Source organism: Podarcis erhardii (genome assembly GCF_964252035.2).
Source record: "Podarcis erhardii genome assembly, chromosome: 2".
Taxonomy (NCBI): domain Eukaryota; kingdom Metazoa; phylum Chordata; class Lepidosauria; order Squamata; family Lacertidae; genus Podarcis; species Podarcis erhardii.
This window is the reverse complement of record NC_138498.1, coordinates 107,346,807-107,373,030: the sequence shown is the minus strand read 5'-3', so window position 1 is coordinate 107,373,030 and position 26,224 is coordinate 107,346,807. Positions and strand designations below refer to the sequence as shown.

The 26,224-nt window shown below is 48.0% G+C and overlaps 2 protein-coding genes across 5 annotated transcripts; one reads left to right on the top strand and one right to left on the bottom strand.

The window, feature by feature from the left end:
- Positions 1–16,716, bottom strand: TADA3 (transcriptional adaptor 3). 4 transcript variants are annotated; one of them, XM_081853592.1, is made up of 10 exons: positions 16,542–16,691; positions 16,059–16,103; positions 15,450–15,673; positions 12,939–13,192; positions 11,729–11,834; positions 7,194–7,335; positions 5,859–5,962; positions 5,613–5,722; positions 3,428–3,613; positions 1–2,398 (listed from the first exon to the last, which is right to left on the bottom strand). In XM_081853592.1, the coding sequence occupies exons 3-10, from the start codon at positions 15,654–15,656 to the stop codon at positions 2,206–2,208; spliced, it is 1,302 nt and encodes a 433-aa protein (XP_081709718.1). In that variant the 5' UTR covers positions 15,657–15,673; positions 16,059–16,103; positions 16,542–16,691; the 3' UTR covers positions 1–2,205. The 4 variants fall into 4 exon arrangements, with proteins under 4 accessions (XP_081709718.1, XP_081709721.1, XP_081709719.1 ...); XM_081853595.1 differs by lacking the exons at positions 16,059–16,103; positions 16,542–16,691 and adding an exon at positions 16,698–16,716; XM_081853593.1 differs by lacking the exon at positions 16,059–16,103.
- Positions 16,717–17,108: 392 nt separating this feature from the next.
- Positions 17,109–25,806, top strand: ARPC4 (actin related protein 2/3 complex subunit 4). Its single transcript, XM_081854035.1, has 6 exons — positions 17,109–17,246; positions 17,580–17,698; positions 21,544–21,655; positions 21,749–21,844; positions 22,913–23,083; positions 24,913–25,806. The coding sequence occupies exons 1-6, from the start codon at positions 17,244–17,246 to the stop codon at positions 24,916–24,918; spliced, it is 507 nt and encodes a 168-aa protein (XP_081710161.1). The 5' UTR covers positions 17,109–17,243; the 3' UTR covers positions 24,919–25,806.
- The last annotated feature ends 418 nt before the right edge of the window (positions 25,807–26,224 follow it).

Here is a 26,224-nt window from a genome sequence, read left to right as displayed (position 1 = left end):
TGCTCTCGTAGTCATGGGTTTATTGACACTCTGGAAGAATTCCTAGAGAGGCACCATGTTGACACAAACTGGAAGAGACCGCAGCGTGTGAAGAACTCATTCGATCCTTTCCCAAATGCCAGACCTTCCTCCGGGCTTCTCCGCCACTGCCCTTTCCAGCCCCCAATACCATCTGTTCCCAGAGTCGCCTCACGTCAGGGACCGATGAGGCTTGAAACCTCCTTTAGGCAGGCACAGCAGGAAGTGTTTGAAAGTTGCTGGTACGTGAAAGGAGTGGGGTGGGGGGGAGAAAACAGGCCCCAAGTGCGTTTTTAAATACAGGCATTCTATGCTTAATTAAGACAGCCGTCAGCTGCCCATTAAACTTTCAGGAGGTAAAGTCAGCGGAGGTGGAAGAAGTCTTCAGATGCAGCTGGTGAGGTGTGTCCAAGAGGAAGCCCAAAGCCTTGCTTCAACCTCCTCCTACTGCTGTGTTGGAATTGTGCTATGATGCCAGCTGGAGTTTGAGGCTCCCTTGCGCAGCGCTGCAATATGGCATGACTACAGCAAGGGTAAACACATACTTGCAGCCAGTTGTGTAAAGCTGGGAGCAGGGCGCTGGGTCCTCAGCTTCCTGGCCCCTCCCCTCCAGGCCGTTTTGACAGGCCAGTGGGGCCTGTCAATCACCTGACACCCCAATGCCATATAAAGGGAGCAAGAAGAAGGTGAAACTTAGGCTCTTAGCAGGCAACAGAGGAAGAAAAGGCAGTGCTGGCCTTGCCTGATCTGTATGCCCTCCGAAGCCTGGCTAGATATTATGCAGTTGGCAGGGTTGAGAGTTCTCGACATGGGTTCAGCCAGATGATCTCTGCTCTGCCCCCTCCCTTTCCCCCTCCCTGTGGATCTGAGAAGTCTGCCCTTAAGGCAGCTCCTGCTTGTTTCTCTTTCCCACAGGGGATGGGGAAAGAGACCCTGATGTTTTACTTCTTCCCCACTCGCTTTCTTAGCTTCTGGGCCTTTCCCCAGGATGTTGCCAGGGGAGCCAACACACAGGTCCGGAGAGAATGGAAGATGGCTCTCTATACCCAGCAGCTTTCCACAGTGGGTTCTAGCTGCTATTCCCATGAGTGATTTTCTTGTGCGGCTGGGATAGGTGCAGGCCCAGCCAAGGCCACTCCTGCCCAAATGCCAAATCCCACCTGCCTTGCTCTGCCCCGCAGGGAACGTACTGCCCTAGGGCCTCTTCCAATCAGCCCTTGCATCGTAGAACCCAGGGGACCCCTTTACTCGATTCCCACACCAAGGCCAACCCCTCGGTAGGTACTTTAGACATTCAGAGAAAGGGGAAGCAGGGGGGAGAAGACATCACACCACCAGAGGAAGAGACTGAGCAGGACGGGGAGCAGAGGAAAGCCGTCAGGGCTGCCTCTCAGGCTCACAAACACCAACAATCCTCCACAGCGCAGGGACCTTCACTATTTGTCACAGGCCAACGGGGAACAGTCTGGCTGAGACCCTACGGGAGACAAGCAGCTCCTTCTGCTGCTCACCGTCACGCACTTCAGGCACCTATTTACACCGCCTAGGGGTCAGGTATTCCAGTTTCTGAGCTTCACTGGCCACTTTAACTTGGGTCTGTCCCAGATTAGGGCACTGGAGTGTTGTGGCAAATTGTTCCCAGCTGAATGCCATTCAGGCGCTTGGGGAATTCTGGCCACCCGCCTATGAGGTTTCGCCGTCTCTGCAGCCTCCGAAGGTTCGTATGCAGCGTGGCGAAAGTGGGGCAGAAAATATGAAACAGAATCCGAAGCCATCCGCCTCCACAAGTTTAAACGCTGCAGACAAGAGTCCCGGAAGCGTCTGTGCGATGCTCAGACCCGACTCGTAGGTTCTGTCCCGTTCCCCGTCTCCAATGCCGCAAGCCGGCCCTGCCGATGTCCGAGGAGGAACTACCAACTTTAGCAGCAGTCAAGGCTCCCCCTGCCCCAGCTCACATGCAGCGAGTGCTCCTAGCCACACGCAGGAAGGAAGGGTGGCAAGCAGGCCAAGTCCAGCCTGCCCAGGTCCCTGGCTGCAACAGGATGCTGGTAAGCTGAATGGAGGGAGCTGCTGCAGTCCATATTTGCAGCTGTCGCCTCCCTTAAAGCTGGGGCCTACACCGTGGTTCAAAATGGAGGCGCTTGGGCCCAGGGGCTCCCGGTTAACACTCCCCCGGGATGCGAGGGCTTAGCCATCAAGCAGTTTCAGAATGCTCTCGCGCTCCTTGAGGCTCTTCCAGGCCTGGTCTTTCTCCTTCTTCGTCGGGGTGCGCTTCTTCTGGCGGGCGGCCATGATCTTGCGGAAGGCGTCCATCACCTCATTGTCAGCCATGCGCACCCGGTGGCGCAGCTCCTGTCTGTGCAGCTCCTCCTTGGCCAGCCTGCGAAAGGGTTGCAAGGGGTTAGGGGGTTTGCGGGATCTGCAGGTTGCTTTTCAGCAACGGGAAGCAGATTTGCAACAGGAATATAACATGGTAATTAAAGAAAAAAACTTACTGATATTTGACACACAGCAGTATTTAAATACAGTCATACCTCATGTTACGTTTGCTTCAGATTAAGCATTTTCAGGTTGCGTCTCGTGGCAACCCGGAAGTACCGGAAAGGGTTACTTCCGGGTTTCGCCACTCGTGCATGCGCAGACGTTGAAAATAACGTCACACACATGCACAGAAGTGGCGAATCGCGACCCGCGCAGACGCAGGTTGTGTTCTGCTCACGTTGCAAACGGGGCTCCGGAACGGATCCCGTTTGCAACCAGAGGTATCACTGTAATCTGGTCACTGGTGCCATTCACATGCCCAGGAAAACAAAACCATATTCGCCTGGGGCTGAAATGAGGGCAAATTTAATAAATAATAATAATAATAATAATAACAATAACAACAACAACAACAATACAAGTTGCCACCAGGCAGGCCTTCCTGAGGAGATCATCCCACAGACAGGAGACTAAGGCAGGAAAGGCCTCTTTCTGACACCCTCCAGGTCTCCCTGGAAGGTGGCATGTAGAGAACGGTCTCTGATGATGATCTGAGGGTCCGGAAAAGCTCCTATGGGGAAAGGTGGTCCTTAATGTAAAGGGGCCTCAAACTGGATAAAACACAGGGAGGTTTCAACCACACCATGGAAACCCTAAGCTGCAGCAGTCTGCGCTTCCATCTTTATCCAGCTCTGGTCCAGAACACCAACCCCCCAGGAGGAGGAGGGCAATAAAAATGAAGCAAAACACATCTGCATGGCCAAGAAGGCAAAGGGATGAGGCCATTAGATTCTCCACCCACATCTGTTTTTTTAAAAACGGTGAATTATTCTAACCGGTTTCAACCTTGCATTTTTACAACGTTGCCACCCACCCTGGGGGCTAGGGGTGAAGGTTGGGCAAGAAATCATTATCCTCTTCTTCCCACCTGAGCAGCTCAACTTTCTTGGCTCGGTTGTGCGCGCTCAGGGCTTTGAGTTCAGCCTGCCTCTTCCGCAGCTCGGCCAGCACCTCATCCTCCGAGTCCTCAGCAGGCCGGTCCTCCGACTCCAGCAGGCCTTGAGCAATCAGCTCTTCTTTGATGCGGCCTTCCAGAGACTTGGTGTGCGGCACGCTGCGAGAGGACACAAAAAGCGGTGCCACAGTGAGGAAAACTTCAGCATTCATGAGAGGTCTGGTGACCTGGAGCAGAGCATAAGGTCTAGACCTAGGTGAGGAGCCTTCCAGTAAACTGGAACACCTGGCAAGCTATGGCTGAGTCATTCATTCTCAGCCTCGGTTTCCCAAGAGCCGTTTCCGCCTTCCGTATAGTCGGAACTGATTGCCATCTTTGGCAATTTAGCGGTATGCAAAATTAGCATCGTTTTGTAGTTTACGTTTTCAATGGATTCCACTCATGCAGCAGATTTCCTCTTTGTCTCCTCTCCCCAAATCTGCTCCAGAGGGGCCCCAACCCCCAGTTTTTGAGAGCATGGTGTGTGTGTGTGTGTGTGTGTGTGTGTGTGTGCACGCGCACAGGGAAGAGGAAGGGGAAGAGACAGTGTTGGATAAAGCCCATTGTGTTTCAAGGTTTGCATTGATATTATCATTTGTAAGCCATCTCAAGGTCACCTGAGACAGAAAAGGCTATACAAAAGTTGTAAAGAAAGGTGACACCAGTTGATAGTCCTGGGCTGCTTTTGTGGGGGGGGGGGAATGGCACCAATAGCTTACCCAGAGTTACCCCACCACCTGGCAGTGCCACCTCTCCCACGAAGCTGTCACCAACATAGCTACTTTTGAGCTGAAAGGTTAATATTTTTCTCTGTTTTTAAGTCCTGTTTTTTTACAAGCCTCTGAAGGCAAATGACTTGGACTGCTTGTGAGTTTTCACAGCTGCCCTTTTATGCAGCTAAGATTTGGAACCCATTTTTAGAGTTTGGTTGCTGTGATGGTATACAGTCACAATTTACAGTTTGATTTAGTCAAACCTTGGTTGTCAAACGTAATCCGTTCCGGAAGACCATTCACCTTCCGAAGCGCTCAACAACCAAGGATCAAAGGGCGGTCAGCAAAGTCAATGGAGATAAAAGGGAAAAACTCCCTAGAAGCCGTTTCCGAAAATAGTTTGAAAACCAGAGCAGTTACTTCCGAGTTTTCGGTGCTTGGGAGCCGAAATGTACAATAACGGAGGAATTCGGGAGCCGAGGTTTGACTATATTCGGAACTCCCCCAGCCTGCACCCCAAAAAGAGCCAATGAGGGAAAAGAAAGGGACCAGATTTCTAGAAGGCTGATTTAAAAGGAACAAGAATCTACTGCAATGTGCTCTACGTGGAGCTACCTTTGAAGGTGACTCGGAAACTGCAATTAATCCAGAATACGGCAGCTAGACTGGTGAATGGGAGTGGCCGCCGGGACCATATAACACCGGTCCTGAGAGAATAGCATTGGCTCCCAGTACGTTTCCGAGCACAATTCAAAGTGTTGATGCTGACCTTTAAGGCCCTAAACGGCCTCAGTCCTGTATACCTGAAGAAGCATCTCCACCCCCATCGTTCAGCCCGGACACTGAGGTCCAGCTCCAAGGGCCTTCTGGTGGTTCCCTCCCTGTAAGAAGTACAGGGAACCAGGCAGAGGGCCTTCTCGGTAGTGGTACCTGCCCTGTGGAACGCCCTCCCATCAGATGTCAAGGAAATAAGCAACTACAGTGGTACCTCGGGTTACAGATGCTTCAGGTTACAGACTCCACTAACCCAGAAATAGTACCTCGGATTAAGAACTTTGCTTCAGGATGAGATCAGAAATTGTGCTCTAGCGGCGTGGCAGCAGCAGGAGGCCCCATTAGCTAAAGTGATACCTCAGGTTAAGAACAGATTCAGGTTAAGAACGGACTTCTGGAACGAATTACCATAAGTTCTTAACCGGAGGTACCACTGTATCTGACTTTTAAAATACATCTGAAGGCAGCCCTGTTTAGGGAAGCTTTTAATGTTTAATGCTGTATTGTATTTTTAATATTTGATTGGGAGCCACCCAGAGTGCCTGGGGAAACCCAGCCAGATAGGGGGGATATAAATAATAAATTGTTATTACTTATTAATTATAATTATTATTATCCTACAAAGCGCTCACCTGAAGGGCTTGTTTTGGCTACGGGGGGAAGTGCTGGCCCCATCAGCTGCAGAGTCCTTGCCTGCTATCTCAGGAATAGGCGAGTCTTCGATGGGGGAGATTATGTTCTCCTACACAGAGAGAGGGAAGATGGGAGAGGTGAGGCTTACAGGGTCTTGGGCCTTCTGATGCCACCACCTCCTCTCCCCGAGAAATCAGGGCCTGCTGAAGCCACAGGAGGACCCAGCCTGGATTTTGTCCACTTACTTCTACTAATGCCTGCAGAAGCCGCTGGGTCAGAGGTCCAAAGGGGCAGCCGTCCTCAGGCTGTTCATGCTGGGACTCGGACTTCTTCAGCAAAGCGTCAACATCTGGAAATTGTGGGAACAAAGGAGCAGTTGAGTAGCAGGATGGGCTGGTTGGCTTGAGACCTTAGGCAAAAGCGGGAACCCCTAGGCAGACGCCCAACCGCGTTGGAATGTTCTGTAGTGGGAAGAGTTTGGGCTTTCCCATAATAACCACGCGGCCATAGGGGAAACCAAACCCTTGGGTGCACCACAAGTCAATGAGAAGAACCTTATACCAACCTAGATGAGCAGTCCATCAAGCCGAGGGCCATCAAACCTTAAAGGCACTGCCAGCCTAGGGGTATAATAGCTCAGTTGGTTGGAGCGTGGTGCTGTTAATGCCAAGGTTGCAGGTTCAATCCCCGTACGGGACAGCACCTATTCCTGCATTGCAGGGGATTGGACTAGATCAGGGTTTCCCAAACTTGGGTCTCCAGCTGTTTTCAAACTACAGTTCCCATCATCCCTAGCTAGCAGGGCCAGTGGTCAGGGATGATGGGAACTCCAGTCCCAAAGCAGCTGGTGGCCCAAGTTTGGGAAACTCTGGTCTCTTCAAACTCTACAGTTCTATGATTCTATCCAAAGACTTCCACCCGAGAATCCTTAGTTAACCAGGAGACACACCTGCAGGCTGATCTGCATAAAGGAAGGGTGGGGAACATTTCAAGCACCACATACAACGCTGGATCAATGGCCACATGGAGGGGTCAGGGCTGGCGGTAGGTGTGGTCAGGGCCTGGGTCCTGCCCTTCTCTCTCTCTCTCTCTCTCTCTCTCTCTCTCTCTCTTGCCCTCTCTCACTCACTCCTTGCCTCCCTGCCCACCAATATCCTGCCAACTTTCCCCTCCATCTATGACAGCAATCAATTGCACATTGCTTGCCTCTCCAACTGATTAGTGCTGGGAACAGTTGACTGGTGCTACCGTGCCAACTGCAGCAGGAAGCAGGAGGCAAACGACAGGATCTCAGTGATCCTGCCATGTGCCTCCCACTCATCTGGCTGTCCGGGAACGGCGAAGAAGGACCCCCATGGGAGCCCTTCTCAGCTATTCCTAGGGCTAAACAGCTCAGGTGTGGCGGGGAAAGAGACCTGCAGGGCAACACAAAGTTTGACTCAGGGCTGCGTGAAGCCCGCGGCATGTTGACACATAAAGGGTGCGCCGTCTTGGTGACATATAAAGCGTGGCCCATATTAGTGAGCTGCAAACTCCCCCAGAAAAGATGGCACAAGATTCCGCAGAAGGCTCTCGGGTACCTTTAGTGTCCAGCTCTGTCAGGGGCCCCAAAATGCCTTTCTTCTTGTCAGCAGTAACGGCGGCTCGAGCCCCGTCCTTCTGCTCCTCCAGCATGTCTTCTTGGGCCCAGCGCTGGGAGTAATGCTTCCCCAGAGGTGGGATCTATAGGGGCAGGAAAACCGTGCATTCACATTGTGCAATAACAGGGTGGAACGGCGAGTCTAACTCTGCCTCCGCTCATCAATGTCCAGATGTTTTGCTCCCTCCCTCCCCAGATGTAGCTCCACACAAATCCCACTGCCCTACCCTCTACCGTTTCCTCTTCCTGCCTGCTGGTAAAGGTAAAGGGACCCCTGACTGTTAGGACCAGTCACGGATGACTCTGGGGTTGCGGCGCTCATCTCGCCTTAGTGGCCGAGGGAGCCGGCGTACAGCTTCCGGGTCATGTGGCCAGCATGACTAAGCCGCTTCTGGCGAACCAGAGCAGCGCACGGAAACGCCGTTTACCTTCCCACCGGAGCGGTACCTATTTATCTACTTGCACTTTGACGTGCTTTCAAACTGCTAGGTTGGCAGGAGCAGGGACCGAGCAACGGGAGCTCACCCTGTCGCGGGGATTCGAACCGCTGACCTTCTGATCGGCAAGCCCCAGGCTCTGTGGTTTAGACCACAGCACCACCCACATCCCCGGATATAGCTCCACACAAATCCCATTGCCCTACCCTCTGCCATTTCCTCCTCCCGCTAGTCCTTCATTTCACCATGTGCACTACCTTATTCCCTCCCCCAACAAACCTGCTCCATGCTGAACTCCATTGCGCCCCTCAATGTATCAGGCACCCTCCCTTTTGTTGCTTTTAGTGATATCCCCATCACCTTTCGCTAGGCAACTGAAACAGGCATCGTAGCTAAATGCAGCGGTCAACAGGCAAAGAAGGGAAGAGGAGCACACAAATTGTCTGCTTGCCACCTAGGACAGTTATCCAACACGCCCAATGGCAGGAGCAGGCAAAACCACGAAGGAGAACCATGTTAAGCAGGGGCAGAAGTAACACTGCCCTTGCTCAGATGAAATATTGATGCAAGATGGATGCAGAGGAGAGCTCTTTCATCTTGCCAACGCCAGGTGTTACTGAGGGTATGTGTGAAGTTTTCTCTCCATTTAGTAAGAGCTGCATGACCGTCTCCCTCGGGAAGTTGTGGGTTCTCCTTCAGTGGAGGTTTTTAAGCAGAGGTTGGAGAGCCATCTGTCTTGGCTGCTTGAGCTGAGATTTCTGCACTGCAGAGGGTTGGACTAGGATGACCCTTGAGGTCCCTTCCACCTCTACAATCCTGCGATTCTGTGACTCTCTGATGTTCATTATACACCTTTAGGCACCAGGCAAAAATGTGCCTTTTTAACCAGGCCTTTGGTTGATCCGATTTACCTCCTATGCCCTTTTAAAATGTTTTTTTGGGGGGGGGGGTTGGGGGGGGGAGCTATGAGGTTGTTGTTTTTATTTTTATTAGGTATTTTGTGGTTTTATATCTTGATTTTATTCTGTGAACTGCCTTTAGACCCCCAGGTATAGGGCAGTAGACAAATTCAATAAATAATGATGATGATGATGATGATGTGACAGCTGTTGTTTAAGCTGGCTTTGGTATTTTATATAATCCCAGCTGTTGCATCTTTTATTCTTCCAATCTTATGGCAGCAGGCCATGTTGAATTCTTGGGTACAAAGGACAGATAAAAGCTTTTCAAGGTAAAATATATAAATGACAAGAGAGGTGTTTCATGAAGCAGGGGAATGTCCAAGGTCAAGAGAGGGAATGTGAACAAGAGGCTGGTTGTGTTATCTGGGAAGCATCAACATGTGACCTTGCCGCTAAAGATAACAGAGGTGGCTCATGTGAGGAGGCTCCCTTCACTTTGGCACCCGCTGTCTCACATATCTGGCTGGTGTTAAGGCTATGAAAGTTCCACATCCAGCAATAGCCAAGTCTCAAAGATAAGAAGAGAGTTGCAGCAACTTCTCTCAATGAGAAAGCCAGCGTGGTACAATAGTTAGAGGGTCCTGCTACAATCTGGGAGACCACGGTTCAAATCCCCACTCAGCCATAACAGATAATAGGTAAAGGTAAAGGGAGCCCTGACCATTAGGTCCAGTCGTGGCCAACTCTGGGGTTGCGGTGCTCATCTCTTTATTCGCCGAGGGAGCTAGCATACAGCTTCCGGGTTATGTGGCCAGCATGACTACGCCGCTTCTGGTGAACCAGAGCAGCGCACGGAAACACCGTTTACCTTCCTGCAGAGTGGTACCTATTTATCTACTTGCACTGACTTGCTTTCAAACTGCTAGGTTGGCAGGAGCAGGGACCAAGCAACGGGAGCTCACCCCGTCGTGGGGATTCAAACCGCCAACCTTCTGATCGGCAAGCCCTAGGCTCTGTGGTTTAACCCACAGCGCCACCTATATAACAGATAATAGAAAAGCTTAAAATGGGGCTGGCAGAGCTGGAGAAGACACAGAACTGGACAGCTAAAAACAAGCAGGAAGTCAGAGCCGCTTTCCTCCGCTAGAAGAGCTTAAAAGATCAGAGCAGCAAGGATGCTGGGTCACAACGCAAAGAACAATCCTCTTTAACAACCTCTCAGCAGCAAAGGTGGACAGAACCACAATTTCTCCTGCTTTACTAACCTCACAGCCCCCAATTTTACTCTCTCGCCTCCATCCAGCTGGATCAAACAGGATTCTGTTGTCCTACAGCAGAGAGGAGATCGCTGGTGGGACTTGCAGGGAGGTGAGGTGGGAGAAACTACAGTTTCTCCCAGCTTTTGAAACTAACTGAGAGGCATCTCTAGCTAGAGCTGGGAAGGTTCCCTATCTGAAATCCTGGAGAACCACTGCCAGCTAGTGTAGACAATTCTGAAATTGACAGGCCAGTGATCTGACTCTGTATAAGGCAGCTTCTCCTACTTCAGTTCCTCTGAGGGACTGTTAAAGAAATAAGTTGTGTCAGGGAACTGCCATCAGCTCAGAGGCGAGACGTGGAAGGGCAGTTGTGTTACAGGGAGCCTCCAAAGATCTTGCGAAGCAGCTCTTCCTCCGGCGAGGAGGGAAGCCCTGCCTCCAGTGGGGAAGGGATGCAGGGATCAGAAGATGCTAGAGAGAGCCACAACACCGAGCCTGAGCAAAGCGGAGGGGAGGCAAGTCCCCCTTTGCCAACGCCCTCTCTGTGCAGTCGGTTTGCGCACAGAGAGGGGAGGAGAAGGATGGGGGTCAAAAGACTGTTATGCTGGGGAAGGTTTAAGGACCGCCCACTCCCAGATTCTGCTAGCGACTGAGCAGACATGGACTTGAGACGCTCTACACTGTAAATGTTTTTGGACAGATAATAAAGCCTGGAAAAGACCGGTGGGAGTCTTGCCTGTTCGCTCTCGAGCAACCACGCCGGCACATAACAAGTTGGTTCCTTAGGTTGCGGCCTGGCAACAATACTTAAAACATTCCCTCCATAGTGCACACAGCTACCACCATGTGCTGAGCTGTGGGAAATGTTAAGAGAAGCCAGCAGGAAAAATGGTCCTGGACGTTCACATTACAAGAGAGGTTAGCCTGAGAGTCTTGCTTTACAACCAACTCAGTAGTTAATAGGAAGGAAGCATTCAATCACAGGTTATCCAGTGTAGCCTGGGTTTGTCCCTGGCTCACCACAACAGCTCAATAAAAAGGGCTACTTAAAGAGAATGTTATGAAAATGACGTACAGATGGTATTTAACACCAGCTAAATTGGCTAAAATGTACAAGACAAGAACTAATGAGTTTGGAAATGTAAAGAAAGGGAAGGTATCTTCTACCACATGTGGTGGACTTGTAAAGAGGTAAAGTAATAATAATAATTTATTATTTATACCCCGCCCATCTGACTGGGTTTCCCCAGCCGCTCTGGGTGGCTTCCAACAAAATATTAAAATACAATAGTCTGTTAAACATAAAAAGCTTCCCTTAGCAGGCTTTCTGGAAAATGGTATATAATAAGTTAAAGGAAATGTTGAAAAATACTTTTGTTTAAAAAACCAGAAGCCTTTTTATTGGGTATAGTGGGTGAAGAGATCCCAATGGAAGAAATCCGAAACCAGCACAATCAAGTATTCCATAAGGACTGGAGTAAATTTATACGATATCTGAAAGACTATTGTAAGCAATAACATCAGTAGCAGGGTTGTCTGACGACTTGTAATGAGAAACTTTCGACCTCTTTATATTTACAGTATTTATATTTTGAACCATTATGTAATGAGTGCAATTAGAATTGGAAAACGCAATGATATAAAGGTTAATTCTGAAAGCCATGTGGTGGGAGGGAAGGAAGTCGATAGGTTCTAAAGAGCCTGGGCGGTAAAGTAGAGAATGATAATGTGAATGTATATGATTAAATGGAAAAAAATAAAAATTATTTTAAAATAAAATAAAAAATGAAAGCGCTACTTGGTGGACGTCAGGAAACTTGGCTGAAAAGGGGCAGGCAGGAAGGCTGAGAGAAGTGTCTCCTTCAAGCTGATTTTTACCTTGTAGTGTTCTGCTTCGTCTTCAGGAGGCTTGAGGAGCTCTTCTAAGGTACGCACCTCCTCACTGGTGAGGTCAGCACAGTAGGGCTCCACTGAGGCCCAGAACCTGCAAACAAGAAGAAGAAGAAGAGTTTGGATTTGATATCCCGCCTTTCACTCCCCTTCAGGAGTCTCAAAGCAGCTCACATTCTCCTTTTCCCTTCCTCCCCCACAACAAACACTCTGTGAGGTGAGAGAGGCGGAGAGACTTCAGAGAAGTATGACTGGCCCAAGGTCACCCAGCAGCTGCATGTGGAGGAGCGGGGACCGAACCCAGTTCCCCAGATTACGAGACTACTGCTCTTAACCACTACACCACACTGGCTCTCAAGAGAGCAGGACACTAACAGTGAGAAACATACACTCCTGGCCGGCAGACAAGAGGAAAAGACAACCTGAATTCTTCAGTGGAGTACACTAAAGTACAGTGGTACCTTGGTTTGCAACTGTTTTGGATTACAACCACGTCAAACTCGGAAGTGCGTGTCCCTTTTTTTGGATTACAACCCATTTTTTTTTATTACACCCCCCCCCTTTTCGGGAGGCCCCATTGGCGAAAGTGCACCTTGGGTTACAACTGGTTTTGGTTTACAACCGGACCTCCGGAACAGATTATGGTTGTAAACCAAGGTACCACTGTAATATAAAACTGATTATCCAGCAATATTCCAACCATATCTTGTGGGGTTTTGTATGGAAACAAAAAATATAAAACACAATTCGTTTCCTTTGATCTGAATACAGCGGGCAAAACAATGGGTTACATCTTCAAATTGGCCACTTCCAAAAATACATTTTCATCGCTGCAGAGGTATATCAGTTTCAAGCAGGTGCCTTCGCTGTATTCTTTTGGGCACCTGCTAAAAACAGTATTGTTTAAACAAGCCTACACAGATGCTTATAAAGCTCATACAAATTTTAATTGGTTGTAGTATCTTAACTTTTTGTACGTTTTAAAGTATTATTGTAAACTTTTCTTGATTTTCTTGTTTCCTTTTTGTAAACTGCTTTGAGTGTTTTGGGTTTCTTTGCAGTCCAGCAGGGTAACAAAGAGTTTGTTTGTTTGTTTAGATAGACAGATTGATAAATTCTCCCTTCAAGATATGCAGATTATATGTAACAAAGCATTTTTCATTATTACTGCTGCAGTGGAAATCCCTCTCCTACATACCTATTAGGTGCATCATTTTTGGGGATACGGGGCACATCAATTGGGTCATCTGGGAATTCGTACTCCTGGATTTTGGGCTGTAAGTTCTTGGATTTGGGCCGACCGGGACCCTGCCCTGTGCTGTGACCTCCTTTCCCTTCCAGCTTCTGTTTCTTGGGTTTGCCATGTTTGACAGGAGTGCCCAACTCATGCTCTTTTTTTTCCAGCTTCAGAAACCTCCTGTCCCCTTTCTTGTCTTGCCAATCTGTCAAGATCTGGAAAAACAAAACAGCTGCTTTGTTAGTCCCTGTTAGAGAAAAGGTGATCTAGTCATTCATTCAAAGGCTGCTAGGTCACTGCCCCAAACTGCTCCCATCTCCTTGGCCCCAGTGACTCCTGCACTGCATTCTTCTTTTCATAGCACACCGGAGCTGGGGAGGGGGGAATTCAGGGGCTGGAAGATGTTTCGCCAGAAAAAGGTGGCTCCATCACTGGCAACGCCATATGCTAGACCAGTGTTTTTCAACCTTTTTTGGGCAAAGGCACACTTGTTTCATGAAAAAAATCACGAGGCACACCACCATTAGAAAATGTTAAAAAAATTAACTCTGTGCCTATATTGACTATATATAAAGTAATTCTCTTGAATAGGAATCAAATAAACACAAAGAAAGTATTTTATAATTACTTTATTATGAAATAGTAAGTAAACAGAAATATGAAAAATTATAAAATACTTTATTTTTAAATCTTTCGAATTTTTCAATTTTCCCAACGGCACACCAGGCAACATCTCGCGGCACACTAGTGTGCCGCGGAACAGTGGTTGAAAAACACTGTGCTAGACAACATTTAGAGGGTAACAAGCACTTTCTTCTTGAAATGCACTGTGCTAGAGCAAGATATAAATATATATCTAAATCCATATTTAGAATCAGGGAGTGTAGCCGGCATGTGAAAAAGACCTTCTAGATGATGTGCACCCATCTCTCACTTCTGCACATCTAGGAGTTGAATTGAGCAAACTAACTGTGCAAGTGGAAGAACTTCTGGTTGCACAACAGAACCTGCCCTCCCTCTGCAGGCTTTCCTGGGCAGATTTTTGGGGGTTGCAGTGTACATCTGGGGATAATGTATGGGGCGAATTCTATTGCAGGAGCAGAAGTCACCCCACTTTCTTGGATACAGCCCTAGGACTCTTGCAAGGCCTTGCCCAATTTAGCTCCATCTATTGCTACTGGTGGAAAGGGTGGAAGAGCCCACAAACAAAACCCGAGTACAAAATGTCCTCAACACTGTCAGGAGCTCGGCCTACACTCGAGTAGGACCCTGGCAGAGACACATGCCCGACTGGCATGTTCTCTCCCTCCTGGTCGATCGTTCAGGAGCCTCAAAACTTTCTTCTGCCTGAACATCACAGCGACCGATGCCAACTAACACCGGCACACTTCGGGATCTGCAGAGTTTGCACAGTGGCGTGACAGACCTCAGCAACTCAGCATTTTGACTAATCTACTTTATTTACATATAAACACACACGGAGCACTGCAACATGGCTCCTCTCTCTAGCATCAGACAGCAAAGAGAGAGGGAAAAAGGACAATAGTCCCACTTCACGGAACACAGTAACACAAACATCCAATCTCCGTCACATCCCACTCTGTGGAGCCAAACATATACCGCCATGTGATAACAATCCCATGACTGCAATCATGGAGCAGGAATTCTAACAGACACTTGTGATTCCCAGCAAGTGTTATTCAGAAGCATACGGCCTCCGACAGAAGAGGGAGAACATTTGCTTAACCCCCTTTTGAAATCATCTAAGTCAGTAGCTGTCATTACATCTTGTGAGAGCAAATTCTATTGCTTAACTACGTGCTATGTGAAGAACCACTTCCTTTTGTCTCTCCTGAAACATTCAGCTTCATTGGCCGTCTCAGACTTTTAGTATCAGAAGAGAGGGAGAAATTTCTCTATTTGCTTTCTTCACACCATGTATAATTTTCTCTCCTTCTCTCATGTCCCTCTTAACAAAACAAAACAAAACAAAACAAAACAAAACAAAAAAATCCCCAAACATTGTCACCTTTCTTCATAGTGGAGTTGTTCCAACACCCCTTTTCTGAATGAGATAAAGGAGGGGTTCCCAACCTGTGTTCCACAGACCACCAGTGGACCGTAATCATCATTCAGGTGGTCTGCAACACATATGTGGATTTGTGGCTGAAGACAGGAGATGCCACAACCGCTGTGTTAAATATTCATATCGATTTTTAATTCTATTTAACTGCTTATACTGTTTTACAATTTGCATTCTATGAAAAACTGCATTCTAGATGAATAAAACAATGCAATTAAAAGATGCAATTAAATCCAATTAAAAACCATATAGCATCTAGCACAGCACATTAGAATTGCTACAGCAGACAGCCCCTAAGCAATTTTCAAATGATCCACGCGGGGAAGAAGTTTGGGAACCACTGAAATAAAGCATCTCCATTCTATGGAGCAGCTTGATTTCCATCTGACCTGGGTCTCAGTCTCCAGCACCCGAAGCCGGCGGCTGGCAGAAGACAGCAGCGTTTCGAGCTCCAGCTGCAGGGTGTCGAGTTCTTCAATGCCGATGCCATCATCTTCCGAACGGGCCAGCACAGCTGTGTAGCGAGGGCACACCTTCAGGTGGTCCACAGACTTGAAATCGTGGAACTGAAGGGGACAGTCCTTTAGCTCAGACATGGTGCAGCCAGCTGGGTCTGCAAAAAGAGAAAGTGACATGAAGGAACGGAGCAGCAGCAAACGCAGGTGCCAAACGCAGGATCAAAACAAGCAGGGAGTAAAAGCAAAACAAAATACAGTGGTACCTCGGGTTAAGTGCTTAATTCGTTCCGGAGGTCCGTTCTTAACCTGAAACTGTTCTTAACCTTAAGCACCACTTTAGCTAATGGGGCCTTCTGCTGCCGCCGCGCCGCCGGAGGACAATTTCTGTTCTCATCCTGAAGCAAAGTTCTTAACCCGAGGTACTATTTCTGGGTTAGCGGAGTCTGTAACCTGAAGCGTATGTAACCCAAGGTACCACTGTACAAAAACCGATAACTGTTAACTGGCCAAGTGACACAGGTTAGCACTGAGAATTCTTACCCTATAGATAACCGGAGACAGGGAGGCGGCTCACAACCAAGAAACCTGCATTGATGGAGACATGGTGACAGGTATCATCAGCCGGGTGGGCAAGGAGACACGGTGAGGGGGCAAGTGTGAAAGGGATGGGAGCAAGCAGGTTGCAGGTGGAGGAAAAAGAGGAGAAGGAAAAAAAGAACGAGAAGGCAAGGCTAGTCTACAGAACATCAGCAGGTGGGAAAGGGACCGCAGAATGGGCAGTGGGAGGGGAGACCCTCTGCAGGGTTAAGGCACAAACGTGCAAGGGAAGAAAAGCACAAAGCAATGAGGGTTTGGAAGGTGGGATGAGCAGCATTGGAAAAACGGACCCAATGTACAGGATGAAGAAACAGGTGATGAATGAGCGGGGGGGGGGGAGAGGCCAGGAGGGGGCGCTGGAGGAAGGAGGGGGGAGATTGCTGGGGTAGCTTCCGGTTTCAGGGGCTCCTTCCGGGTTACACTCACCCAAGGCCCACGCATGCGCACAGGGAAGGGGAGAAGTAGCGCCGCGGGCGGGGCGCCTTCGCGACTGCAAGGCGGGGGAAGGCAAAGGCTGTACTGTATAGATAGAGACCGAGCTCTCCCCCGCAGGACCGCTTCCTCCTCCTCAGCTCCGCTCACTTCCTGCCTGGCCCCTCCTGCGGCGCCTCCCCGTTGGCTGGGCGCTCCCTCGGCCGCCCCGCCCCTATTGGCCGAGAGTCAAGTTCTACGGGGCTTTTTTTCTTTTCTTCCTTCCCCTCAGCCTCCTGCTATTGGCCCGTGTCCCCTCCGGCCACGCCCACAGCTCTCTTGTTCCCAAATATGGAGACAGGGAGGCTTCGGACGTACCAACTGAGGAAAAGGGGTGGGTCAGGAGGGACAGAGCGAGGAAAGCAAACGATAAAAGACAAACGGCGTCGGAAAAGAACGCAACCAGCACTATATTAGGAATGCCAACCTCACCTAATTCCAGAAACCCGGCGGGAGCGAAAGGAGCCGGTATTGAGCGCGCCCACCCGCCTATCCACCCCCCCTCCGCGAAAGATTTTGGAGCGATCCAGAAACGAGGATCTCACTCTCTCCCCCCGCCCTACCGCCTCCGCGTCTTGGCGGGGGCCACTTCCGCTTCCGTTCCTGGGACCAAGACCCTCGGCTGTTGCCGCCGCCGCCGCCGCCGCCTTTGCTGCCATGGTGAGGGAGTTGGAGAGGGAGGTGGGCGGGCGAGGGGGTGACAGGGCCTGGCTGGGGCAGCGCGAGGCCCTCCGAAAGGGGAAGGGGAGGAGGGTTGTCCGTTGGCGGTAACCGGTCAGGGCAGGCGCTCCCGGGGCCGGGGAGGGAGTTAAGGGGACCCCGAAGGTAAGCTTGGCGCTGAGGGGAGACGCCTCGCCCAGGCCCGGTTGACAGGCCTCTTGCTGCCCAGAGGAGGAGGAGGAGGGTGCGCGGTGACGTCACGGGCGGCGGTTTTAAAGGTGCGACGTTTATTTTGACGGGGGGCGGGGACCTGTCGAATCTCTTTCCTTTCAGACTGCCACCCTTCGCCCTTATCTCAATGCTGTGCGCGCTACCCTGCAGGCCGCCCTGTGCCTGGAGAACTTCTCGTCCCAGGTGGTGGAGCGGCACAACAAGCCGGAGGTGGAAGTCAGGTGGGTGTCTGTGGTGGTGGGCATTGGGGGCGGGGATGGGGCTGCCTAATAAATAATAATAAAAATAATAATAATAATAATGTGCTTTATTTGGAGGGAGGGGAAGAGGTCTCCTTCGGCCTTGTCGGTACTCCCTGCTTTTTCTTTTCAGATGGCCATGAATTGGTGTCGATTGATGAATGGGTGTTGTTGTTTTTTTAAACCTATAAATACCGGGGATTAAAGCAATGTGCGCGAAGCGAAAGGGCGGCTGATGGAAACGGTCCTTCAAGGGCTCATTGCGGGAAGCAGAGGCAACAGATGCAGGCAAAAGGCTGGGGGATAAAAGCCGCATACGGAAGTGCGGAAACCGAGGAGGTGGAGTCGGAGAATGAATGGAAGGGCCTGAAGGTTGCCATAGGAACTGAAAAGTTTCCACATTGCAATGCGCTCCAAAGTGAAATGATAGCTGTCAGGGTAGGTTGCTGGTGGAGAGATGGTGTGCATCTTAATTCTGCTACCTTTCTCTCGCCACCCATTGTTCAAGGTTTCCCATACCCTAAATACTTTTTTTAAAAAAGTGTGGTCTAGATTGTGGTAATCTGTTTTGTCTGTTGTTACTTGAAATCCTAGAGTTTCAATGTGTTTTGCTGACCTGTAAGCCACCTTCTGAAGGGTATAGACCCTAAAAGATTGGGGGGGGGGTCAAATAAATTAAAAAGGCTGCAATCCCATTTTTAAAAAATAACTTTTATTTGTGGAACACTTAAGGCTGCAGTCCTAACCTCATTTACTAGGGAGTAAGCACTGCTGAATTAAGCAGAACTTATTTATGAGTAGTCCTCATGTGCACTGTTAATTGGTCAGCACAAAAGCTCTTCTTGGTTTTCCAGGGGCTTGCAATTTTAGATTCATTTTTTTTGCTGTTTGTATTTTCTCCCAGCTGCCATGGCACTAGTGCCCTCTACCTTCTCATTTCTTGACTTTTGCTTATTATTCCCCTTCATCGTATCATATTTTTGTGACTACAATAACCTTCTTCTTAATTTCCGTGGCCCAAGTATCTGACCATCCTGCTATGGATAGTGTTGATCAGTTGGTGATATTATATCTTTTGTTTTATTTTTGTCTTGTTCCTATTCTGCATGTTAACTGTCATGCCACTGCTTCATTCCATTCCACTGCTTCATTCCATAAGTGGATCATGGTGATTGCAGTTACATAAATTCAATCTTCCATATCTACTGTTCCTCATACTTTTTGAAATTGTAGATGGCCCATTTTTAATGTTCTCTAATTTCAGCACAGGGTTTGATTCAAAGAACTGTGCATGGACTGCAGCATTCAGATATCTCCATTCCTTCTGCATCCTCTTGGGTGCTCTAACCAAGACTTCCCTAACCTCCTGGGTTATCTCTGAATAAGTAGCCACAGGCTTGTCTTGACTTCCTTTTTGTACTGTCTTGGGCGGGGAGCAAAAGAAAGATGGCCGTGTGAAGAGCAGTAGCAAGGAAAGGAACATTTTGCCATCTCCCTGTAGTTCCTCAGCTGGAAAGTCTGGTTAGCAGCTGAGGGGAAACTGCAGCTGCTTAGATACTCATGGTAAACAGACAGTCCTTCCTGCCCTCTCACTTGAGGGTTTTCCTTGGCTAAGAGGGGGCCTCGCCCAGGAATCATTCTGGTAGAAATCAGTGGAGTAAATGCCACTCTACTGACTTCTATTAAGTATGGGAAAGAGGTGGCATGGCCACCAACGAGTGAGGCATATGCTTGCTCTCTGCTTGCCTCCTCCTGCTGTTTATTCCCTCCCCACTGCCATAAAATCTACGTGAAAGTGTGTAAAGGGAGCCATCTAATTCTGAGCATTAAGAGTCCCTGCAGATATTTCCCTAGTCAAAATGTTACTGAATTATGTGAGTACAGCAATCAGTTTAGAGAAATATTTGAACAAGGTCTTAGCTGTGAAACAAATGGATAATCTTACATTTGCTCAGAAGGCAAATATGACTAATGCATCATGGTTCATATGGGTGCATTAGTTGGCCTGAAATGTACAGATGTAAAATCAATACATTTTATTGTGCCTGTCTTGCAAGCTCCTGGTCCTCATTCTTATGTCCGTATCTTTAGAACAATTGTATTCTGTGTGTTGTATGTACGGTAGTTTACATCAGTACTCTGTTAGACGTCTGGCTGAACCTCACCTTGCAGAAAGGGATTTGCATGGACTTGGTACAGATAGAGTAAGGAACCTTCACATTCCTAGACTATCTCTTATGTCTTTGCCTTCTAAGTTGACCTCTCTATCCTTTGAAGTCTAGACTGCTTAGACTGCATTCTCTTCAACTTCCATCTCATATTCCCCGTTCAAGATGAGAGGTCATCTTGGATCTGTCCTCTGAGAACAAAAGAGCAACCATGGCTGCCTTTGTGTTCTCTAGCATCTAGAATGATTACTTAACTTGGATAGAAGAGTTTCTCTTTCTAAGTTATGTAACTCCTGTAATAAATTATTTTATTGTTTTTACTCTACAAATACTTATTGCATGTGTGGGATTTTAACAAGTAAGATCTACTTTCTAACTAGAATCACAAATTTCACTTCACATACCAAATTTCAATAGGTGGGCTGTGGCAGTGAGTCTGTATTGGATAAACAGGTTTGATATGTAGTGACCCCTGTCCCAACGCTCCTGTCTGCTGGACCGCCCCTTTGCATGCTGAGTTAATGGATTTCTTGTCCCTTTTAAAAATACTGGGATGGCAATTGAGTTTAGGTACATGGTTCTACTCTCCCACTGCTTCTTACTGAATCCAGTATCTTCTGTGTGAGCTAAAGTGCAGTTACACAAGAGGAAGTGCCCACAACTGCCAGACTTGGACCTTCTTCGGTCTTCTGGTAGATTAGCTGCAGGAACAAATTCTAGAGCTGCCTGGCTCATAGACATTGGATTGCTCACAAAATGAACAAGATGGTTTACTAGGTCAAAAGTCTCCCCAAAAGTTGGAAAGTGAATATGATGGAACTTGGAGAGGCACTTCTAATGATTTTTTGTGTAAAGAGTCTTAGCAACTCTCTCTGATTGTGCTCATTTGCATGTTCTACCTCAATTCCTCTGGTCAAGTAGTTGAATGAATCCCTTGTACAGGGTCCTCAGGACAGTGATTGTCAGTTTACAGCCCCTGCTCTGTATCTAGGCTGTACCTTGCCCAGACCAGCTATCCCATGGCTGAGTTATCACATATCAGCTGCTGGTGGGACAGGCATCAGAGGGCTAATAATAATAATAATAATAATAATAATAATAATAATAATAAATTATTTATACCCTGCCCACCTGGCTGGGTTTCCCCAGCCACCAGATTGCAGCCAGCAAGCCATATGTTATCTACATCTGCCAGGCAAAGGTATAAGCACTGGAAGTTAACTTAACACTGTTGTCTTGATCCAAAGATGAATTGTTTATATGATTTCTTACTCACCATGAAGTCCCAGGGCAGGTTACAACAGATTAAAAATACAATGTTAAACATCTTTAAAACAACTAACAATCATTATAATAGCGTGGACTCTAAAAATGTGTCTCAGGTGTCAAATGGCTTAGGGTAAAGAGGTGTGCCATCAGCATATGATGATAACAGTACAATTAGGGTGCCAGATGTACCTCTGTGGAGAAGGAATTCCACAACTTCCTGAATTTTAAAAAGTGGTGAAAGTTTGCAGAGCTTGCATTTAGGAATACAAGTTCAATGGTTGGGGAGAGGAGAGAACATTGGGTTGTGCTATGGCTGGAATCCTTCTGAAGGAGAGACAGAATGTGTCTCTCTGTGGTCCCTGACATAGATTTCTCTCTGTGGGTTTGCAGAAGCAGCAAGGAGTTACTGCTGCAGCCAGTGATCATCAGCAGGAATGAGAAAGAAAAAGTCCTAATTGAAGGGTCAATCAACTCTGTGCGAGTCAGCATTGCAGTGAAGCAGGTAAGCCAAGCATGGGTGGGAGATGAGGGGTTGGGGTGGTCATTGCAACCCAACCTGAAAAACGCTAACGGCTGTCCCTTTTCCCTTCTGCAGGCCGATGAGATTGAGAAGATCCTGTGTCACAAATTTATGCGCTTCATGATGATGAGAGCAGAGAACTTCTTCATTTTACGTCGGAAACCAGTTGAGGTAAGGAGACCTGACCCAGGGTCAATGGCATGGTACAAAGGGCTTTTTCTGGTGTCTCTTAGCCAAAGCAACAGCATGTGACACAGGCCATTTCTTTGACAGCTGTTGTAGCACATCCCACACCTCACTGCTCTCAGTAATGTGAAGCTCTCTCAGGAGATAAGATGTCTGACTGAGTGGCTTTTATTTTCAAGTTGTTGCTTGACTGCCAACGTCTTCCACAGTAGTATTAGCAGTGACAATGGCTAACAGTGAGCTTGCCCCTTGCAGCATTGGTGTGACTGAAAAAAGGGTGTGGTTTCAGCTCTGTGTGCTGCTGTACACTAATGGATGTTAAAATGGCTGCCTCCATAATTGGTGTTGTAGTATTGGCAGACAGGGGTTAGGTCCATTACTCCAGTGTGGTCTGTGTGTTCTCCTGATTCTTCTCAGCTGTTCGATTTATTATCATAGAATCTCAGAATTGTAGAGTAGGAAGGGATCCCGAGGGCCATCCAGTCCTACCCTCTTCAATGCAAGAATCTCAACTAAAACATCCATGACAGATGACCATCCAACTTCTGCTTAAAATCATCTAATGAAGGAGAGTCCACCACGTTCCAAGAGTGTCCATTCCACTGTTGAATAGCTCTTAACTTCAGAAAGTTCTTCCTAATGTTTAGTTGGATTCTCCTTTCTTGTAATTTGAATCCATTGGCTTGAGTCCTACCCTCCAGAGCAGGAGAAAACAAGCTTGTTCCATCTTCCAGGCGACAGCCCTTTAGATATTTGAAGATGGCTATCATATCTCCCCTCAGTCTCCTCTTGTTCATGCTAAACATATGTAACTCCTTCAGCTGTTCCTCATAAGGCTTGGCTTTATTGATTGGGTGGTTAATATAGATAGTTCTCACTGTTACATGTAGCCAAGCCCACTACATATATCTGCAAACTGTTTATGGAAGGGAGAAAAAAGCAGGATAATTCCGTTCTCCCCATGCCGAGTTGGTGTCAGAGTGAGTAGGAGGTGTGATTGTTGAGTCTTTGCTTAATAGGTGCTAATTACATGCTGCTTTCCTTTTATCCCAGGGCTATGACATTAGCTTCCTGATTACAAACTTCCATACAGAGCAGATGTACAAGCACAAGCTGGTGGACTTTGTCATTCATTTCATGGAGGAAATTGACAAGGAAATCAGCGAGATGAAGCTGTCCGTCAATGCCAGAGCTCGCATTGTGGCAGAGGAGTTCCTGAAGAATGTAAGGGTCTGTTAGGCAGAAGTGAAACAAAAATGGTATTTCAAAATTCACCAGTGGTTTATGGGAGCTTGGTTAGTAAGTCCTGTGACTGCCAGCGCCATCTGTAGAAGAGCAATGCCTTCTAAACAAAAAACAAAATCATGTACATTTTTTCATGTTGCAAGCCACTTTGAGGATGGTTTTAACTATGGAAAGCCGGCATTTGAATAAAATGATGTATGCATGTAAAATTGTTTAGAGATGAAAATGAAGAACTTTATCACAAGTATTTATGAAATGTTTTTAGAAACAGCGGGAGGCCTATTGGATACAAAATTGTCTGTGGGCATAGAAGCCCTAGGTTTAGATATCTTCTTGACTATAAAGAGTTCATCACATAGCCTTGAGTAGTAGTACCATATTTTTCGCCCTATAGGACGCACCACCCCATAAGGCGCACCTAGTTTTTTCGGGGGGAAATAAAGGGAAAAAAATTATTTCCCTCCCCCCAGGCGCGGGGCTGGGGCGGGGGAAGCCCGAGCTTCCCTGACCCCAGCCCCCAGAACAGGCAACTCTCCGCAAGCAGTGGGAGCCCAGCACCGGGCTCCCACGCCTTGCGGAGAGTTGCGCGAAGTCTGGTCGCGCTGAGCTCAGCGCGCCCAGGCTTCAGCATGCAGGCAACTCTCCGCTGGGCTCCCGCACTTTGCGGAGAGCTGCACAAAGCCTGCATTCGCCCCATAGGACGCACACACATTTCCCCTTCATTTTTGGAGGGGAAAAAGTGCGTCCTATAGGGCGAAAAATACGGTTATTGCTCCTTACATTTGTTTGGTACTCGGGAGCACAAAACCCTCGGTGTGGACTCACATAGGAGCTTGTTTGGATTCCAAGTTCCAAGAGAAGTGATCTGAATTACTTGTTACATGCTGCTAATAGCAATGAAAATGCAAACAAGCCCTTGGAGGTGATAGCAAAAAGGTTGGTAGCAACCTCTTCCAGGTGCCTTCCCTTGTAAAGTTCTCGCTAGAGAAGTGAACCGCTCCAGGGTGTTGCAGTGTTTGTGTCATTTTGGTTCATTTAATATTTGTGACACTTCTGTATCTACAAAGTTGATGCCAGTATGCCACGAGACAAGGCTTTAGGTTTAGTATTAGTGTACAGAGCCCTTAACACTGCCTTCCCTAACCTATGGCCCTCCAGATGGTGTTGGACTACAACTCCCTTCATCCTTAAACATTGATCATGTCGTCTGGGCTGATGGGAGTTGGAGTCCTAAACATCTGGAGGGCACCAGGTTGGGAAAGGCTGTCTTAACGTCTTAGGATACCTGAGAACAAGAGTGCCTTGTCTTCTATATAATAGTGGTCACCTCAGTCATCGGAGAAGGTGCTTCTTACAGGGCCACATGACCCTGAGGTGACCTGGGGCCACTGGTTATTAATATATTTTGTTTCTTTTTTGTATGTTGCTTTGAGATTTTTTTCGAATATGAAGAGATTTAAGAAATTTTCTAAATACAGTAAGTTTTCTCAGTAGTTCACAAACTTAAAATTAGAATGTTGTCAAAATTCTAAAATATCTGTACAATATGACATAGAAACCAGCTAAAATGCAGTAACGGGCCCAGGGACATAAAGACTTCACTTAGCCCTGAAAACACCATAATTTAGGCACAAGGCGAGCCTTTTTGGGATAGGTATTCCACAGTAAGGGCACCAACACTGAAAAGGCCCTTTTCTAGCCCGTGTATGTGAGTGTTAATAGTGTGTGCCTCTGAGAAGCTGTATTAATCAATTTGAGTAATGCAACTTTGAATTAATTGACTTCTCTTTCTCTCTTTCCCCCCACAGTTCTAGACTAAGGGCTGGAATCCACAGCTTGGCTTTCTCATTCTCTCTGCACAGCCACCTTGCTGCGGCTTCAGAGAGGGCCACAGTTTGGGAGCGAGATGAGAAGCAGCCAGACCTGCGGGGGCTGTCCCAGCTAAATGTACACCATGCTCGCCAGCGTGCCCAGGGGAGGGGAGGGTGCTTTTTTAAATAATTTTGGAACAAAACTGTGCTTGTTTAAGACTGTGTCAACTTGATATCCTTTTCTTTTTTTTTAATGACTGATACTTGCTGTTATTTGTCTACTTGAGTCTCTTAGCGGCCAAGGCCTTGTGGGGGGAAGGGATCGACTGTTCCAACAGCCCTCAGAAAGAGTTGTTGCGGGAGTTCATCTCAGTGCTGTGCATGCAGAAAAACACTTCTGACAGATAACACACAAAAGCTGCCTTTCTCTATAAGGTTAGGCCCCAGTAAATGAGGCCTGAAGCATCTCTTTGGACAAACTGGCAGCCTGACTTGGAACTTACTAGGGTACAAGGTGTGACTACCTTGGTCCACCTCCCAAACGGAATCATGAGTTTGCAGGCAAGCCAGGTGCTGAAGATGGCAGTCCTCCCCTGTGCCAAGTCATTCCCATTCTCTAGAGAGATCGCCCTCCTGTAGCCCACTTTCCCGTACTCCCACAGCAATCAGAGCATTCTGAGCACAGCACTGCCTCCTGTTCATTCCCTTTCTATTCCCTTCCACATCTGTGCCAGAGGGAGCTGTGATGGGAGGGGCCAGGCCATGCGTCAGCAAAACGCAACGGAGCTGGAATCTGTAACTCTTGGTTCTTTTTGCTATGGCACTTGCTGTAACTTTCTTACTCTGGGACCTTCCCCATTAAAGCCTTTTTCCCCCTTCTTGCCTCCTGAAGTTAAGCGGTGGTTGCATAGTTTCTCTGTGGTGTGCTGAGTCTGGTTATGCTGCCTGGGAAGCACATAGAATTCCTTGTCGTGTCCCAGCAACTAGGATTGACCCAATGTTCTGTGTTTGCCCTAAAGCAGGCATAGGCAAACTCGGCCCTCCAGATGTTTTAGGGACTACAACTCCCATGATCCCTACCTAACAGGACCAGTGGTCAGGGATGATGGGAATTGTAGTCCCCAATCATCTGGCGGGCGAGCTTGCCTATGCCTGCCCTAAAGGATGTTTTCAGAGTAGGTGCTCTTTCCGCACCTTAGTAGACTGTAGGCTGCATTCTTCCAAGCCAAGGCAAACCAAATTACCATGCTCCCTACAAAAAACATGTTCTATTACGTTATGAGGGTATCTCCTTGCTTTGTAAAGAACA